The sequence below is a fragment of the Plectropomus leopardus genome, chromosome 2, assembly GCF_008729295.1.
Source record: "Plectropomus leopardus isolate mb chromosome 2, YSFRI_Pleo_2.0, whole genome shotgun sequence".
NCBI classification, from domain to species: domain Eukaryota; kingdom Metazoa; phylum Chordata; class Actinopteri; order Perciformes; family Serranidae; genus Plectropomus; species Plectropomus leopardus.
In genome coordinates, this window is record NC_056464.1 from 4,403,380 (window position 1) to 4,422,034 (window position 18,655).

The 18,655-nt window shown below is 38.6% G+C and overlaps 1 protein-coding gene across 1 annotated transcript in view; it reads right to left on the minus strand.

Moving 5' to 3' along the window:
* The window catches only part of ptprga (protein tyrosine phosphatase receptor type Ga), a 517,840-nt gene that overhangs the window by 175,289 nt on the left and 323,896 nt on the right, over positions 1-18,655 (minus strand). Inside the window, exon 4 of the mRNA XM_042498811.1 lies at positions 6,137-6,285. Coding sequence (XP_042354745.1) covers positions 6,137-6,285 — 149 coding nt within the window. The remainder of the gene's footprint in view (positions 1-6,136; positions 6,286-18,655) is intronic.

An 18,655-nucleotide genomic window follows, 5' to 3' on the forward strand; every position in this document is an offset into this window, starting at 1 on the left:
CAGAGACATCATTTTGTAATAATTCAAAATATGGTAAATTTGAAAATATAATGCTATTGGAAAGAACTGTCAATTGCTAGTAATAATTGTGTAATAATTAGGGCTTTTGCAAATAAGGAAATATGATATAAGACCATAGTCAATGTGCTAGCATTGACTAAATTACATGGAATATTACTAAATTGTCTTTACTCGAGTTGCAGTTGTTATGAACGTCTAAAGAGGTGTTATCAGTGCCTCCGGGATTTTGTGATGTTGCGATCCCAGCAACAACTATTTTTGCAATTTTCACTTGCAATGTCAATTTCATTGCAAAAACACCTAAAAACATAACAACTTGCATTGCAATATTTTTTAAAAAGCATCTGTAAAATCAGGTATTTCAGGCAGCAACAATCACAAATAAAGCCCACAGGCACGTTTTTAGGTTTATACTAATAAAATTCTCTACCAGAATATGTTTACATGCTTTAAAGGTCACCTGCATTCACGCTCTGTCTGTGTGAGAGCATGTCTGCCCTCCCACAAATCTACTCTGATTGGCTAGTGTTTCCTGGTCTTAGTTTCTTTGCATCTTCATTGCAGCTTATGGTAATGACTAACAGAGAATGTCAGCACTTCCTACTGCAAAAATCATCAATAAAAGCTTTCAAACCAAAACCTTTGCAATAAGACATGTTCCAGAAGAAATATGACCTGAAATTGGGGAGAAATTTACAACATCAGCACAAAGATTACAGGTTCTATTAAGATTAGCATGAAGCTACATGTAGCAGTGTACTTGCAGCCTTGGAACGACTACCATGAAAAATCCCCAGCAAAAGCTTCTAAACCAAAGTCTTCACAACAGGACAGGACATGTTCCAAAATCGTTGGAAACAAGATGATTAAAAAAAGCTGTCCTTGGCATTAGGTAGCAGATATAGTTTTTTTTGACAGAGACAACATCTGGCTGAAGAGAACTGGCTATAACTGTATGTGTATGTCAAAATTATGTCCAGAGGTCACAGTAATCAAAACAAAAAAAATAATATCCACTCCCCCTACATAGTGGCTTTTTATTGCCTTTATACATGTATATCCAGGACTGTTTTGACTTTTTAGTTCAAAAGAAACATATTACCTGAGTGTGTTTTCATATTGGACCAGAGAAAAAAACAACAACGTTCATGTAAGAGAATGGGTCTGACAAGCGAGGGTTTTTATTCATCATTCACGGAGAAAAGTGACGCGACAGATGCCTGTAGCCAAAGTGAGCATTCATCTGTGAATTTTTTGTCTCCATTTTGTTTAAATGTATACTCACTTGTAATTTACAATCACACAGATGGATACATTTTAAAGATACATTTTAACAGCAGGCCAGCTGTGTGCTGAGTAACAGATTCTCTCGGTTACACTAGCAATTAGAGTTAATCAGTGCCTGAAATGGAAAAAAAAAAACAGTTTTGTTTCTCTGCTGGTTACAATAAGTACACTACAGTTGTATCATCAGCTGATTTGACCAAATTTATTTTTGGAGCATGACCTGTCGGCAACTCACTGACTCCCTGCGAGTGACCATGTGCTCATGGGCACTGTGCTGGTGACCACCGGCCTAGAAAAAGCATTAGAAAAAAGTATTGGCAGCTTGAGAGAAGTGTTGTTGGGCAAGAAAAAGTTACGGTACACCAAAGAGTAAAATGTAGAAGGGCACACCAGTTATCAGTGGCCCACTTCAAGCATTGTAGTGAATAAATTGGAAGTGTACCAACTGAACTGTCCCTAGTTTCTTTGTAATTAGTACTAAATAAGATTCCAGGACTAAGAAATGTTTAAATGCTCATTGTTAAGATAAATACTAAATCTTTTTTTCAAAAATCAGCAACTGTTTAAACATGAATTCCTTTTTTCACATCGCAACGTGCATATGTCTCCACACAAAGCCCACTGGGAAACAGCCGTACTTACACTAGCTGACAGCAGCAGTTTGTTATTTATGAAGGGGGAAGAGGTACTGCAGGATGGGTAAGGTATTTTTAAAAACATTAAGCACTGAAGGGGAACTTGTGTTTTTAATTTTGGTTCAGGTGAATGACACAACTTTAAATGATTTTAGAGTTATTTAGAGTTATTTAGAGAGAGTTATTTTGAATAAAAAAGTCACATCCAAGCCACCCCGCCTCCTCTGATAAATTAAGCACAGTCCCACAATGCCAGCATGAAATATTTTAGCCACCTATAAAAATGAGTACAGTTTAATTGTAAATTGTATTTGAATATTTGCTCATCTTTACCTTCCACAACAGCTGATGGAGGCAGCAACTTTGTGGTTCAGGAGAATAAAATGACCCAGTGGAGTCTGGTGTTTCTGATACACCAGCTTCAAATCCCCTTTGGTAAGGCCAAGGTAAAGTGTTGAAAATATTCTAAATATAGCATAAAATTAAACCGATATTAACCATTTTAAGATGGCCTAAAACGAATCAATGAAGGCAGCGTTTGCTCAGCACTATTTGAGTACATGTACATAATGCAGCAGTTTTTTACCCCTAAGTTATTATAAATAAACAGTTATAATTGTGATACTGTCTGTATCATAGGCTGTATAAATAATATAGGACCAACTGTTGTGGAGGAGTCGGACATACTTAAGTCAATAAATGGATTCTCCCCCCTGGTGCTTGTATACTGGGACAAAGACAGTATTCCAATTAAATGACTGCAGTTATGACCGTAGCTCCACTTATCTGTGCATGTAAACATACTGAGTATGATAAAAGTCTACAAGAATGCGACCCCCTCCCCCATCAACTTAACCTTTAAGTGTAGTTTTTGGTCCAATCTTTAAATGTTTAGGAATTTGTTCAGTTTTGCACATCATGAGTGACAGCTTTTGAATTTTGCATTGGACCCTCAGATTGGTGTCACTTCTGTTGGGAGTCAATGGGGCAGGTACTTCAAATCACAATATAACCCTTCATATCTTTGTCGTTTCAACTTTGACTGAAATATCCTTCCACCAGATTAAAAAACACACATTCTGTGATACTGACTTTTTTGTCTAAAAGTGCATGTTTCTTTCCCTTATTATTGGTCTCTGAACAGATCGTGGCTCTGTCCGACAGCTGCATATAGCTCAGCTTGTTAATATAAGTCTGGCTCTGATGCAAAATTTGAACGCTGTCACTGAAGTCATGGCCTTTCCTTCTTTTATAGTTTTCTTGTTCCTAAATAGGAAATCATATTATTTAACCATGGGGACTGTAAAGTAACATTTTACTGTTAGAATGTTCAAAGAATACTTTGAATGGCAGCTTTTGAAAGACACTGAACAAGCTTGCAACACCTCAGACTGTTCATCGAATAATCAATATGTCATTTGTTGGCAATTTAACATTGTCGCCGTAATCATGTCAAGGGCACAATGGAAAGCATTATTTACATTAGAAATCTCATTTTAAAAAAATTAATAAAAATGTATTAATCAAATTAGCAAATTAATCATGCATTAAGAAACTCAAAGTAACATTAATATAAAAAGATCATTATGTTGAATTAATAATGTCTTCGGTCTTAAATGTATGCCTGTTTTATATTATAAAATTAAATTATCAAATAAAATCATGAACTTTGATTAAAAAAATCCCTTAATATTCTCATTAAACTCTGTCATAGTCTACAATTAATCTGTTTTCACACCTCAGGCTTCATAACATAATCCTGTTTTGATATTTGGACATGAAATGATCAAATTTGGACAAAAATCAGGACAAACTCTCATCTCTCTGCAGCTTCACTGCAGAAATATCAGTATCAGTTGTGGCCTTAGAGGACGGATCAGCTGAGCCATACTGCCAATATTGAATCTGGCACAAGGCAGAGGTTTGAATATGTGTGTGTGTGTGTGTGTGTGTGTGTGTGTGTGTGTTTGTGTATGCTTGTGTGTCTGGAGAAATAGTATAGTTGACTGAGAGGCTCAGTCAATATGAGAAAACAGGCTTGAATTTCAGTGGAACTTCATAAAAGTGCTACATGGAAACTTTTCCTCGCTGATGTCTCACTGCTAAATCAATTGTGATGGCATATTATAAATCTAGCAATTTAAAAACAGCAGTCGCAGAAAGCACCATGCATTCATATAGGAGGTTTTGTGTTCTCAGCAGAATCTTTGACTTCTTCTGCAGCAGACAGGTAAGCAATATTTCTAAACTGAGTAGTGAGGACGGACAAATGCATCATTTCCATACGGGACTATCTCACCAACCACTGACACAAAGGCACCTTTATGCAACTTTGTGGAAAGGTTTTTCGGGGGGAAAAAAAAGAGTTTGGAGCGGAAGGAGAAGATTACAATATCAAGCTGAACTGTCAGCGTGCTGATCTACCAAATGTCAAACAATACATATTCATCTGTTTGGCCAGCAACAGCAAAGAGGCAGCGCTCTAGAAGAAGTCCAAACAGAGATGGCTGACATTTCAGTATTCAAGAGAGTGACAGCTGCACATAAACAGCGTGCAAATACACACACACGCTCTAAGAAACATTCACACACCGACTCATATTTACTGTACACATTGGCATGCAATGAGATTAGTTGGTAGATGTAGAGGGCGGATCCTAAAGGAGTGTCTCTTAATGCCCAAAAAGCCAGTTTGAGAGGAGAGGTCTGGTCTTCACAGCTAATATTCACTTCCTTTTGGGTAAAGTACCCTGTGTAATGTTTTTCCTCAACCTATTTATTAATACTAAAAGTATCATCAATGGGTCCCCAACCAACAGAATTACAGAGGTGATTACACATCCACAAATTACAACAATAAAGATACCCAGTCTTTAAAAAAAGTTCAGCGGAGGTGGAGTTACAACCTTGCAGCTGTATGTCTTCACAAACCAGTGAAGTTGCAGCTACAGTTTACATCCATGTCTGTCCAGACTTTTCAACCATGACAGCTGACAATGCCTCAAAAAGGAATGTTGCTGTGAGGAAGCTACATATTCTAAAATATGGATGCTTCACGCACATCTTCAGCCCGTCAGAATAGGAGATCTTTACAGTCACCAGTTTCAAGAATAGTGTCACTAACTCAGTGGATATATAATGTCATCACATCATATATTCAAGTTCATCTATTAGCCAACTGTGTGAAATTTTGTCATAATTAGTGTATGAATTCTTGCGATATGGCCAAACAGAGGTCACCTTGACCTTGACATCTAACTACCAAATTTCAAACACGTTCTAGCTGAGTCCAGTTGGATGTTTGTGCCAAATTTGAAGAAATTCTTTCAACGTTTCTTGAGATATCAAGTTAATAAGAATGAGGCAGACACAAGGTCATCATGACCTTCACTTTGACCTTTGAAGACCAAAATTATATCAGCCTATCCTTAAATCCAAGTGGGTGTTTGTGTCAAACTTGAAGACAATCCCCTGAGGTTTTCTTGAGATATCGTGTTCTCAATGAGACGGACATAAGGTCACAATGGCCTTCCTGATTGTCCATCAAAATCTCATTAGCTTATCTTCGAGTCCAAGAGGACATTTGTGCCAAATGTGAAGAAATTCTCTCAAGGTTTTCTTGAGATATAAAGTTCACGAGAATGAGACAGACACAAGGTCACACTGACCTAGCCCAGTGACAACCAAAATGTTGTTTGTTTATCCTCGAGTCCAAGTGGATGTTTGTGCCAAATTTGATCCCTGGTCCCAGCTGTCACAGGCATAAATACCTAGAAACAAATGCGTGTATGAGGCTAGCACATGTATTTTGAGCTAAATAAAAAGTATGACAACTTGCCCATGAGCAGTTGTGTTTTGGTAAATGCCTTCTTGACACTTTTGAAGGATATTACTTCAGCAAAAGGTTATTGAGCTCAAAAAGGGTATATTTGTGGGGCTGTTTGCCTTGATAGACATGTGTCTCAGCCTTTTTTTACTCAGACTTGGCTGTTCACACCATATTTTCTGGCTCCAGGAACTGACAAGGGCTATCCAAGCTTCAAACTAACAGAGTTTCCTAAAGAAACCTCATGGCAAGATTTCAAAATCTACACCCTTATCTACACCCATGACGAAGAAATAACAGTTAATCATTCTCAAATATCGGTTTCATTCATTTCTTGGCATGTCAAAGCTTGGTAGATTGTGCTTACCTCCACAGGATAACGACGGCCATTGATGCTGTGTTCAGAGCCTTCAGAACCGTTGTTCGGACCCCAATGAAACTCCACTTTCTCTGCCTTAAACCTCCCTGGTAGACCTGCTCCCCGAACAAAGTAATCATCCTTCAACATGATGGCCACTAGAAGAAAGATAAAGACAAAGCAAGAAAGAGTCATACATCAATGAACCTCTTTTTCAACATACATACAGTACAGAATCATTCTTCTTTAAGGAACAGAAGACAGAAAATTGGTGTCTGCTGTTGATGTGAAGGCAAACCTAAAAGATTGCTCAAAAACCTAATCAAAGAGGTGTGAGGACATATACAGCATCAAACCTCTTTTAAGGCCTAAAGGGACACAGACAAAAGGATGTATTCTGAGGACATAGTAAAGGTAGATTTATATTTTAGATTTACTCTGAGGAAGGCATGCTCACACAAGACCATTTTTGTCATTTTTCATCAGCCTCTGAGGGAAGTTCTCAAATAAGTGGCTAATATGTAAGGGCAGTGCAAACTGCCCTTACTGAGCCCTTTGTTATTCCATCACATCTTTCTGAAATATAGTGAAAATTAAGACGGGGGCTTATTTTCACATTCACAAATGGCTCTGAAAGGATTCCTGTGTTCCATTAAGCAGTTCAGCCAGACCTCATCAGACAATTCTGTCCCATTTACAGAGGAGGGACTCAAGTGACAGTGACCTGGTTCATCATGTCATCAAGACGCTGGCCAAGACTATGAGTCATCAAGTATTGCATACACCTGATAAGACTTTCACAAGCCCACTTTACATACTCTGCACTTTCTTCCAAACTCTTAAGGATAGTTTCGTACATCTAGAGTCTTGTTTGTATGGGCTTCAGCAGGTTTGTTCATCATTTCTATCAGTTATGAAAACCCCGCACTACACCTGCTGACTGTTGACATCTGGGGAAATAGTGAAATTGGTAAAATTAAAATGAAGTTTAAAAAAAACACAAGCAGTCAGATGATCAAAAAGTTTGTGCACATGGCAGTGTATCCAGATCACTTCATTTGGAGGTAAAACTGAAAGGAAGCACACCTGGAATGTGACATCTCAGACATATCAAATCTTCTATCTTATATTAAGAAATCTTAACTATCACAAACTGCAAGTTTTATTCTTTAATCAGCCATCATACTGTCATGCCTGTCGTACGGGTAGGAGGAATATCTAGGCACTGCTAAAACAGAGGGAAATTTACCACACGTACACACAGGCATAATACCCACACTGTTTTGATACAAAGCTGGTTGAAAATTGGCAGTTTCTGTTTGATTAACCAACAATTAATAAGAAACTCATTTGAAAATGATGTTAACTAGTTTTGTTTTCTTTCTGACCTATTCATAACATGCTGTTGACTCCACATTCAAGGTCAAGAAGTAAAAGGTTGATCTGTGAAGAAAGCAAAAGTGATGTCTCTGATTCTAGTTAGTTCTGCAGAAGGTGGGGGGTTAATACCGCCTCCCTGCCTGACTCCACAGCTCCACCACAGCATTCAGCAGCATCTCCACCAGGTGATCCCTCCACAGATAAAACGCTCATCTGTCATTTAGAAACAGTGCAGAATCCATGCATAATTTGTGCCACAAATGCAGGGACATTTGTCTTGTTAGCCATGCATTATGTAGCGAGGGGAGAGCAGAAGCTGCGCGCCATTTTGTTTCGCAGCTGTTGTTTGTGTTAGCATTTTTACATGGCTCTCTACATGCTGCGGCATCCCAAATCCATTTAGATTGTGCTCTGCTGTGTCTCTTACATTGCAGGTGGCCATCATCACCATCTCTTTTTTTTCTCAGCAAGCAGCCTGGGTGGCCATGGGGAGATGGTTCGAGTTGCCGAAGGCCTAGGGACGCTCTGCATCAAACGTGTGGGGGAATTTTTCATCCTGACTGCGATGATGAGGTCCTCTCTTTCTCTGCCTGTGCCTCTAACTCTCATCTTTCTGTTTGTGCTAGCGGGTGTCAGCAGCGGTGATCCTCTACCTGAAGGTCAGCTCGTCGGTGCACTCCCACAGGGGATGACAACACACAGTGTGTCCGCCTCGCCTGATTGAGCTACCGGCACTCAGACAAACGGATGTCTCACATCTCAGCGATGCACTGCCACCAGCTTGTGATGCAGTGACTGGGAGGTGGGCAGGACATTTACTCACTCTCTGTGACCTTAATCAGTCACTGAAAATTGGGAACAAAAACAGGTACAGCAACAAGAGTGCTGAGGGAATTTGCCCGCATGGAAGGATACTTTGTTCTCCAGCTCCCTTGTCCTTTAATGGTCACAATGTGATAGTAGTATATTACTGGGACAGCCACATAGCCTAGGCATTTTGAGCTAAATATTGTAACTTTACATAATGTTTTAAAGGGGACCTATTATGCTTTTCCATATTTTTTTTATATAGTTAGAGTAACAAGGTTAAAAGATGTTCATATTAAATTTGGCCAAAGTTTTAAAGATGAGGTAAATGTACATAGAAGTCATTCCTGTGAGCACAAAAAAAGAAAAGAAAGTGAACATTCCTTTTCCAACAATTATTTCTACTCAGCAGGCAACAGTATGATTCAAAGTGTGCCAGATTTCTTTACATGGTCATTTGCTTTTGGTACAGTACTGGAAGTGTTTAGATTATGTGGATATGCATCTAAAAATGAGCGCAATAGCTCGTCTTCAAAGAACCCAAATATGTCAGATTTCACTAAATTTTGAATAGAAAAGTGGTGACTGCTTTAAAGTAGTTACACAGTTTCTTTGGTTAGTTTAATTAAAGCTATTTCACTTGTAAAGGGCGTGTGCAGTGCCCATACCTCCAGTCATTGTGTTAAGGCAAAACACACTCTGGACTCATCATTAAGCTTCACACACAGATATGAGTTATACAGCAAACAGGTGCATGTTACCAAGTGTTGGTCTGTTCCTTCAGTGTGTGCCATCATGCTCATCATCTCTCTCTCTTTGATCTCCTACCCCTCCAAGGGCAAGCTCCGGCATGCTGCCCGCAGTACTGTGCAGATTTGTGCTGTCAGGAAGTCAGTCACTGGAAGTCAGTGAAGAGGCATCACAACAACAGGGTGAAGGAAAGGACAGATTGCTGCTGGCCGTGACCAGGCTCGAAACCACCTGTCCTAAACATGCCTTTTCTAAATGATAGAACGGCCAAGGACATCATCATGCTCTAACGTTCAAATTGAAATGTTGGATGTGTATCACAATCTAATATATTCAGCGGTGGAAGAAATATTCAGATAATTTACTAAAATGATTTGAAATGAATTTACAATACCGCACTATAAAAATAGCAACTCCATTAAAAACAGAGGAAAGATTACAAATGAATGATATATCATAATTTAAAAAAAATATTGTGTGATTTTTATGTACACTGTTAATCTGAAAGTGAGTTTTAACTATTATTATATTATGCTATTAATTCAGTATCAGTGCGCGGCTAAAACTCAATGGCAAATTACTGCAACAGCAGGAAATGAAGGTACTGGTTACACTAAGTTTCTGATGAATGCTAACACATTACGAGAAAAAAAATCAGAGTTAATCTGGAGCAAAATCATCAGTATGTTGTTTGTTTCATCCAAGCAACCTCTGGGGCTGAAAAATGAAGCCAATGCTGAATTGTAAAACCTGCAGTTCCTGGAATGCCCACTTGAGACTGGTCCCCAAAGAGAGTCAATACCCACTGGCCCTTCCTGTTAAAATGCCCAACATAACAGCAGAAATTAAGCTGTTTACAGCCTGGTAGAAAACTGTTTTTGGTCACTATAGTTAATTTTCCTGTCTATGCGCTCATGACAACTGTACGGTGGTTGAATTTTCATGTAACTCACCCATTTACATTTTATCAAGGCTTAAAGTTATATGTAATTAACGTCTGCTTTGAGTGACAGGTGGGTGCTTTACATTGGCAAGCTACTACGATGGCGATAACGTTGGTGAGGTAAAATATCCGCAGCATAACCCCAGAATCACAAAGTATAGGCATTGTCATAGCTGTCGCTGTTTCTGTGAGTTTACAATTCATGAAAGTTAATTGTAACATTTTGGTCACCTAAAAAAACTTGTTAAGTCTCTGACTGTACTAAAAGACCCTCTTAAGAGTCAGATATTATTTTTTCCTGTAAGCAGGCCTAGTTTTTGTTGTTAATGATTTAATGCCTGTTTTCACTAGCAAAAGTTAATATTAACATTTTTACAGTTAACCATGGCTGTAAATGCACCATGCTAGCATTAGCGTAATCTTCACCCTCTCATCCAAATATGGTAACTTCTGCCTATAAAAATTCAAGATAGCAACAACCAAAATACCAAACCTGGGCTTTAAAACGGGAGTCCACTAGCCAATGGATGACGTCATGGTGGCTACATCCATTATTTTATAGTTTATGTTTTGATGTTGTATTTTGTTGCAGCAATAAACATTACAGCATTGGTTAGCAACTTGTGCAGCTCTACACTTAAATATGTTTACTTTGTCAAACCTAGCTTGAGAGAAACGGCCAAAAAAAAAAAGTTAAGTTTTGCATAATATGGTCAATCATAATGGGATATGTGTAACCATACTCAGTAAAAGCTACTAATTAAGTTTCCTGGGAAAATAGATGAGTGTGTCAGCTCTGTCTTACTCTGTGTTAAATCAGGGCCCCACTGGCTGCCAAAGTAACATTTTGTTGTTGCAGACATTCATTTTTGACTCACTCCCAGCAGTGATGTATTTAATCATTGCTTTTCTATTACTGAAGCCTTCGCCCTCACTTACAACTGAATCTAAATCAGTTTTCTTACATCACATGACTTCAACCCCAGGAACTCATAAACAGCTGCAGGAGCCGTATTTCTTATTTAACTTGCTGTTTCCTTTGTGTAGCTGTTTTGACGGCTAGTTGGCATTTGCCTGTGTGGATAACAGTATAATTAATGCTCTGACTGCAACAACAAATGGCACAGTTATATGCAAGGCTTAATATACAGCAAGCACTATCGGCTGTTTTACCAAAGCATTTGGCATATTCAAATAGCCTATGATGATGTGGGAATAGAGGACCCTGAGAATGTACCAGTCTGTCCTGCCTGGGAACTCAACACATCCAGAGTGACAGCGTATACCCCATCGTAAAGGTACACCCGTGAGTAGCAAGCATGGCTGTTTTTACAATTTTCTATGAAGCAACTGTGTAAGAAATAAAGTATCAATGAGAAGAAAGATGAACACTGCAGATGTTGGGTGGTCTAGGCAGGGAGGATGATGTCATTGCTGTATAAATCCAACACATTCTCACTGTCTCGTAAAAACAAATGCTTTGGTAATGGCCCTAAGCATTAAACAATGGCACTCTAAGTGCCCCTCTATCAGTTTTTAAACGTCAGTGATGGTGTGTCAAAATATATACTTATTATATAATGTCTTTTAAAAATAAACTTCCATTTTTACAAGAAAAGTTTCCACTCATTAATTGCAAACATTCTTTTTTAAAAACAAACTTATTACGTAGGTTTACTTCATTTTAGGTTTATTGTCTAAGGTTTAGGTAGGCCATCTGTGTTTAGGATTAGAAAAAAGATGGTTTGGCTTAAAATAGGGCTGAGTGAAATGGCTTAAAATAGTATTGCAATACCTTTAGGCTTTATCCCGATACACAATATATGTCTTGATATTATATTCTATACTGTCACAGTAAAGGTAAAGTAGCTGCTGCCATATAATACAGTAAAATAAACTACTGTAAGAATAAAGTGAAATAAAATACTGTTATAAAGGAGTTTTAAAAAAGTATTTGTATAATTAAATAAATCAAAGCAGAACCCATGGTGTTTTTATTTTGAAGGGCTCATCCTGTCTTGGGAGAAGTGTTGATGTTTTTGCTGTGGACTTTAAGCTTCCGGTTAACGATTGTATGTTAGCCTTAACAGCCTTAGCAGACAGTTAAACTGTTAGTGCAGCATCTTAGCTGTATGGATTTATTAACAAAGTAGCAGCCCTCCAGTTCACAGACTGTAAAGATTTGCATGTCACACCTGTGCTCTGTGGTCGCAAAATGTGACTATGTAGTTGCAATAGGAGCTCTACAGGTACAAAAATATATACCTCACACTACTGCCATTACCACTCATTTAGTTAGAGTTAGACTGCAACCACAGCGCCATTAAACGTGATAATTTATTCACAGTAAGCTGGAAATAAAAGTAACAGCTCTCCGGTTCATATATTAATAGTATTTGAAATAAGTTACTGTGGTGTGATATGGTCACAAAATGACTCAACATTCGCGATCTGTAGCCCTGCAAAAGCCTTGCTTTTTGTCTGGGTGTGTCTGGGAGAAAGCAACAGAATAGAAACGATGAAGTGAGTCTCATGCCAACTGCTTAAAAGGCAGGTGCCATGTATAGCACATTTCATACAACAATTCAAAGTGCTTTACAGAGTAATAAAACATAAAAACAATAAAAGATACAGATTTACAACAAAAGATATACAAGGTTAAATCAATTACTAAATGATTTTTAAAAAATCACTCTTAAAAATAGCAAAAGTGCAGACAAGAGGTGCAAAGATACAAAGATATTTTTTTTTTTTTAAATCAAGTTTAAAAATAAGTTTGCAGTCATTAGTGGGTGGAGTAGGCAATGGAAAAAAGAATGTTTTTAACTTTGATTTAAAGATGATCAGAGTCTGGGCTTGTCGAACCTCATCTGGGAGGTTATTCCAGGTTTGTGCAGCATGATAACAAAATGCTGCTTCACCATGTTTAGTTCTGACACTTGGGACGCTCAGTAGGCCGGCCCCTGATGTTCTGAGGGTCCTTGAAGGTTCCTATGACACAAGCATTCAGAGATATATATTTGAGCGCTGAGCCACAGATTGATTTGTAGAGAAGCAGTGATATTTTAAAAACAATCTTGCTTTGACATTATTCCTCTGACTCTGGTGATGTTTTTTAAATGATAGTGGGCAAATGAAGTTACTGACTTCAAGTGACTCTGAAAATTTATATCAGGGTCTAGGATAACCCCAAGGTTTCTTGCTTGACTCTTGTTATAAGAGAGAGGGATTCAAGGTGAGAGCTGACACTGCCTTTCTTTCCGTGGCCCAAGTATAATGACATCGGTCTTATCTCTATTGATGCATCCAATCACTGATTTGCTCAATACAGTGACACAGACGTTCTACAGGTTCATAATCACCTGGTGAAATCAACATGTATATTTGTGTGCCATCTGCACAGTTGTGGTAGGCTACTTTGTTACTTTGCATAATTTGGCTTTATGGAAGCATATAGAGATTAAACAAAAATGGGTCCCAAAATGTACCCCTATGGGACCCCACATGCCACAGCCATATGCTCTGACTTACAGTTTCCAATTGAGACAAAGTACTTCCTGTGATGAAGATATGACTTGAACCATCCAAGGACAGTGCCAGAGAGTTTTCTTGTCTTTATAATAAAATTGTGTGGTCAGAGGGAGCTATTAGATCCTAGAGACTTAAAAAAAATGATGTGGTAATTTACACTCAGTGTTCGCACTATATTTATTTTATGTATCGCAAGTGGGACAAGCAGCAATAAATCCTTTATATTTGATATATCAACCATCCCTGGCTCAAAATATGCATGCTTGTTACTAGTCATGTGACATACATGATGTGCAGTATGTCACCAGTATGCTTAACATACTAGCATTGTAAACAGCATATTAAAATAGTTTGGTTGACTTGGTTTTACACGGGACACAAAAAGTGGTCTCCTGGGTGAAAGTCCAGAGTTTGTTTGAGCCACCAACCCTGTGCAGACTTTTTCACTCTTTAAACTATGGCAAATGTTTGGAGCTACAAAAAATTATGCCACCTTGTATGTCTCATACCAATGTTAAGGGTGCATTAAAAGGGCTACTGACCAAGCGTCAATGTTTGATGAGTTGGAACAGATCAGTTTGGGTATATCATGACATGGCAAGCATCACCCCTTTAAGAATCAAATTTCCGGAAACGTTGCATGCTCAATTGATGTTCTATAGGCAAGTGTGATTGCAAAATCTCAACTTCAGATGATGATAAGGTATTTTAAAATAGGGCTGTCATTGCCTATGCATTAATCTTGATGTGATTGAGGTCCATAAATAACACGTTCATTTTTAAAAAAATGTTAATTGCAGATGATCCCGGCCAACATTCCCATACAGGGCTGAGTTTTAAAGCTACAGTGATGATACTCATATCATATGAAACTGTCGTGAGTTACCAAAAAACGCTTCAAAGGGTGGCTAAGTTTTACAAGAAATAAACAATATGGCCATGTCACAGGGGTCCCTTGACTATCTGAATGAAAATGGGTTGTATGGGTACCCATGAGTCTCCCCTTTACAAATAAGTATGTGTTATTTTCGCCTATTGTATTTGAATATTTCTGCATATTGGGTTCCCCAAAAAATCCTGAATTTGCTTCCACCTACGAAATGTGCACACAGGTGCAGCTATTCAGACTGTTGTCAGTGGGCAACAGCATCGCCATAAACAGCAAAGCTCTATTTTTGAGTGTGCGAATCACCGAAGACATGTGGATGAAACTAATTTAAAGAGGTAAAGTACAGCGCTGCTAAATGGGTGGAAACTGACAGCAGATAAGCCAACGTGGTGGAAGATACGGGTCTAAGTGACATCCTTAGGTCAGCATATTATCAACATGCAATTAAAAAAAGTCATTAATCACGATTCACCAGTGAAATTTAGAAATTTAAAAAATAACAGTTTGACAGCACATGTTTGACAGCACCACTGTAAACATATTCCAATTAAATTTGCCAACAACTGTCATTTTCCACAAAGGATGAATCCTTCAGATTTTGTTGGCTAGCTTTCTCCACCATCAGGCAAATTGTCTTCTAGGGTTGGGTTTGAAATTTTTTGACAGTGCCAATTTGATGCCTGACATTTGGAACAGATGCCAAAACTATGCCTCACTGTGGGAAACCTCTCTGTCACTGCACAAGGAAGCCAGAGTTTGCAAATGCTAAATGTTATTTGACCAAAAGCAGCAGTTAAATAAAAAAAAAGTATGAAATTGCCAAGATTTGTATTTAAATAAAGAACTATGTGACCCGATTCAATGCCAGCTTTCAGCACTTGACAGTTTTGATACTTTTGATGCTGAATTTATTATTATTATTATTATTAAGCCCTATCAATACACTGTAATCTTCTGGCAGCAGAGGTACATATCTGTTCGTCATGAGTGCAGACCTTAACTTAACGCTGACAGTCAGACACAGAGAGAAAGTAAAAGAGCGGCCATGGCAGCAGTTAGTAAGGAGCTGCTCTGTATGACTGTTACAAGTTGTGCTGTAACGCAGCTCATCAGCAGGTGGGGATGATTGACAGCCTGTTTCATCTGAGGATGTCAAAAGCTTTCTTTCCTGTGTGTTACACTGGTTAAGACAAACACATTTTTCTATGTATTTAATGTATGTCTGATCTAATAGCACACAAGAATACAATGATTGACTGAATGTAGATATTTCAACTAGATATTTTGGACAGGGGGTTAAAAGCAGTCTGGCCTAATGCCTAAAAACTTGGACTGCTGTAAGCCTCACACATTAGGAGAAATGAACACAATAACTTAACACTTACACAATAACTTAATACTTACTTACTTAATTAGTCAATATAACTAAAAAGCAATTCTTTTATAGTTTCCAAGAGCTCCAGTGTTTTACTTTGGACAGAACAGTTAGTTCCGACTAAGCTATTTGATTGTGTGTGCTGATGTACAGTACAACATCACTGGGACTTTTCAGATGATCTAAACTGTTAATTAGGAAAACATTAACAGTTGGTGGTTATATAATGTTACCAAAGATTGTAGCAATGTATGAAGATCGACAAAATCCCCTCTGACCAGTAACATCACTCAAATAATACCTGAGCAAAATTTGGCCTGATGCAAAAGCCCACTACCTGCAGCTCAGCTCCTTCTCACTCTAAACTCATCAAATAGCGCCACAACCAACCACAACACAGCTGGACAGCGTCAGATAAGAACACGCTTAGACAGATGTGGTGGCGTTATTATGATACAGTGGCGAACAACCGAAGGGCACCGGGGGCATCCACATGCAACGTGCGTCAGGTAATAATGCTGCCGGTTACAATGTAAGATAAGGTGGATGTGTCCCACAAACAACAGACCTTCATGCAGAGAAAGGTAATGTGCAGCCCAGGAGGGGAGCAGCTGTGATGGACGGTTTTGGTATACCGCCATTCTCTGGGAGTAAACCAGCTGTCACAGATGTTACAAAGATGTGCAATGAAGCAGTGACTCGTCTTACACCAATCACAGCCTGAGAGCCACCACCACACACAAACTGTCTGATACGGGATACCAGGTGACAGAGATCATGGTAGGGAGTGGACATGCACAGGAGGGACATCCTGTCTGATCAAACTAACTCATCTGAATCACACAGTGTATAACATGGTCTGTCCATAACATGTAGGAAAATGTGCAGGAAAATGTATATGTGTTGCTAGAAAACAGCTGTCCAGTTCCAGCGGTTGCAGAACTATTTATGCCGGCATTGCCAAAATAATCATTAAATACACAAACAAATCTTAATCTGTTGTTGTACTTACTGTTAACTAATAAATGTAGCATGTAGAACTGTTGTATGAAAGCAATATCACATAAGAGGGACTGCTGTTGCTGCTGGATATTATAACAGCTGTGATTAATTTCAGCGCTCAGCACTGTGTCCACAATGAATCACAGCTGTGATGATATACAGTAGAACAGCACTCCCTCTCATGTGATATTGCTTAACCACCAAACTCTTCCAGGGTTCTGAAAATAAGTGCATTTCCACAAAGCCGATTTGTTGCTTTAACCAGATGTTTTACAGTATGATCTTTTTCGTCATGCTATCACTGTCTTGGGAGAGGCGGTCTGTCAGTTGGTTGGATCTCAGTCACTATTGGCAATTTGAATGCTATTACATTTTATGCAGAGAATCTTGGTTCTTTTTCTTGTATTGTTATTTACTATTGACTTTTCCTCTACCGCCATCAGCAGGTCATAAAATCCACATTCTTGTTTATTTGATCCCTTGTGATTTCTTGACTTATTTAGCGTTGCTTGTGGCCCATCCACAGGATCAAACTTTTTTCACTGCATCACTTTTTATTGTTGAAGATGTGTCCAAACCTTTGTCCATGTCCAAATAATTGTTGGATATATGACATTTTATTCTGAGAGATATGGTGTTCTTGACAGCATCACAAAATTCTATTTGTTACAATCTCTTTTTTGTCACTGAAGCTAATATGAAAGGCGTTAATTTTACACAACAGACAATTCGGCAATTTATTCAAATGTGTCATCACATACGGCTCACACATCCTTGATGCAAATGACAGGATGTAAAACATTATTGTGTAAAACACACAGCTGCGCTCTGGGCAGCACTCAAAGCGCTGTCAACAGCGATGCCAACCACCTGTGGCCTCTGCCTCTCAAAAGCCTTTCAACTTCATTTCTCCACTGTGGGCGAAGGATCATCCATCTTAGTGACAACCTGGAATTGTGAAAAATACCTGTGGCTGACGAGGAGGGTCCTCGAGATGCCAAGAGAGTGGAATGCAGATGGCCCGGCACTGAATCCTGCAGGCAGTGACACCTGCCATGGCACTTGTACTAATATGGATGCAGCGTGTCTGAGTGAAAATGGGATGTGTAATCTTCATCATAAATGACTTGCTGCATATTGCACCTGTCTCATTTTATAATCATATGTGGGGAAGTGATGCAACAGATGTCTGACATGCAGACACCTGCCAATATGAGCAGGGATTATTACAGGTGTCACACTTGAGCTTTTCATTCTCTCTGCACTGAGGTCTGTCACAGAATCATACTGTGTGGTTACAAACATTATGTAATTAAAAACTGGCAACATTTCTTTCAAGAACATGACTCAGGGGTGTGTGCCCATATATTGGATCTTAGCTTCTGTAAATGTGATGGTCAATAAAGCAAAGTGAAACACAATATGAATAATATAAAAGCTCGAGGATAAGTTGGGTTTTTTAGTCCATGGGTCCTATTTTCTGAATTCTCAGAAACAGCAGTTCTGTAAAATTAAATCTGAGAGTTTTTTTTGTCATGCTGTCATGTTCCAAGACCTCAGAAATCAACCTTGTATTCAATTCAGTTCCATTTAGCTCAATTTGATAAATCTCTATTGTCCCTGGAGGGCAATACGGGTGCAGTATAAAGAAACGAACATGGGAGAAACGTACTTTAGATATGACAATAAAAACATGATCGACAGGAAGTAACAACAAACACACAAACAAATACACTTTAAACACTAAGTGCAATGAGCAAAAAAGTGCAGATCACAGAATGTTGAAGGTGCAACAACAAAAGGTGGACTAAAGTTTTTGCTTAATGGCAACACTTTGCTTGTGTATGGAGG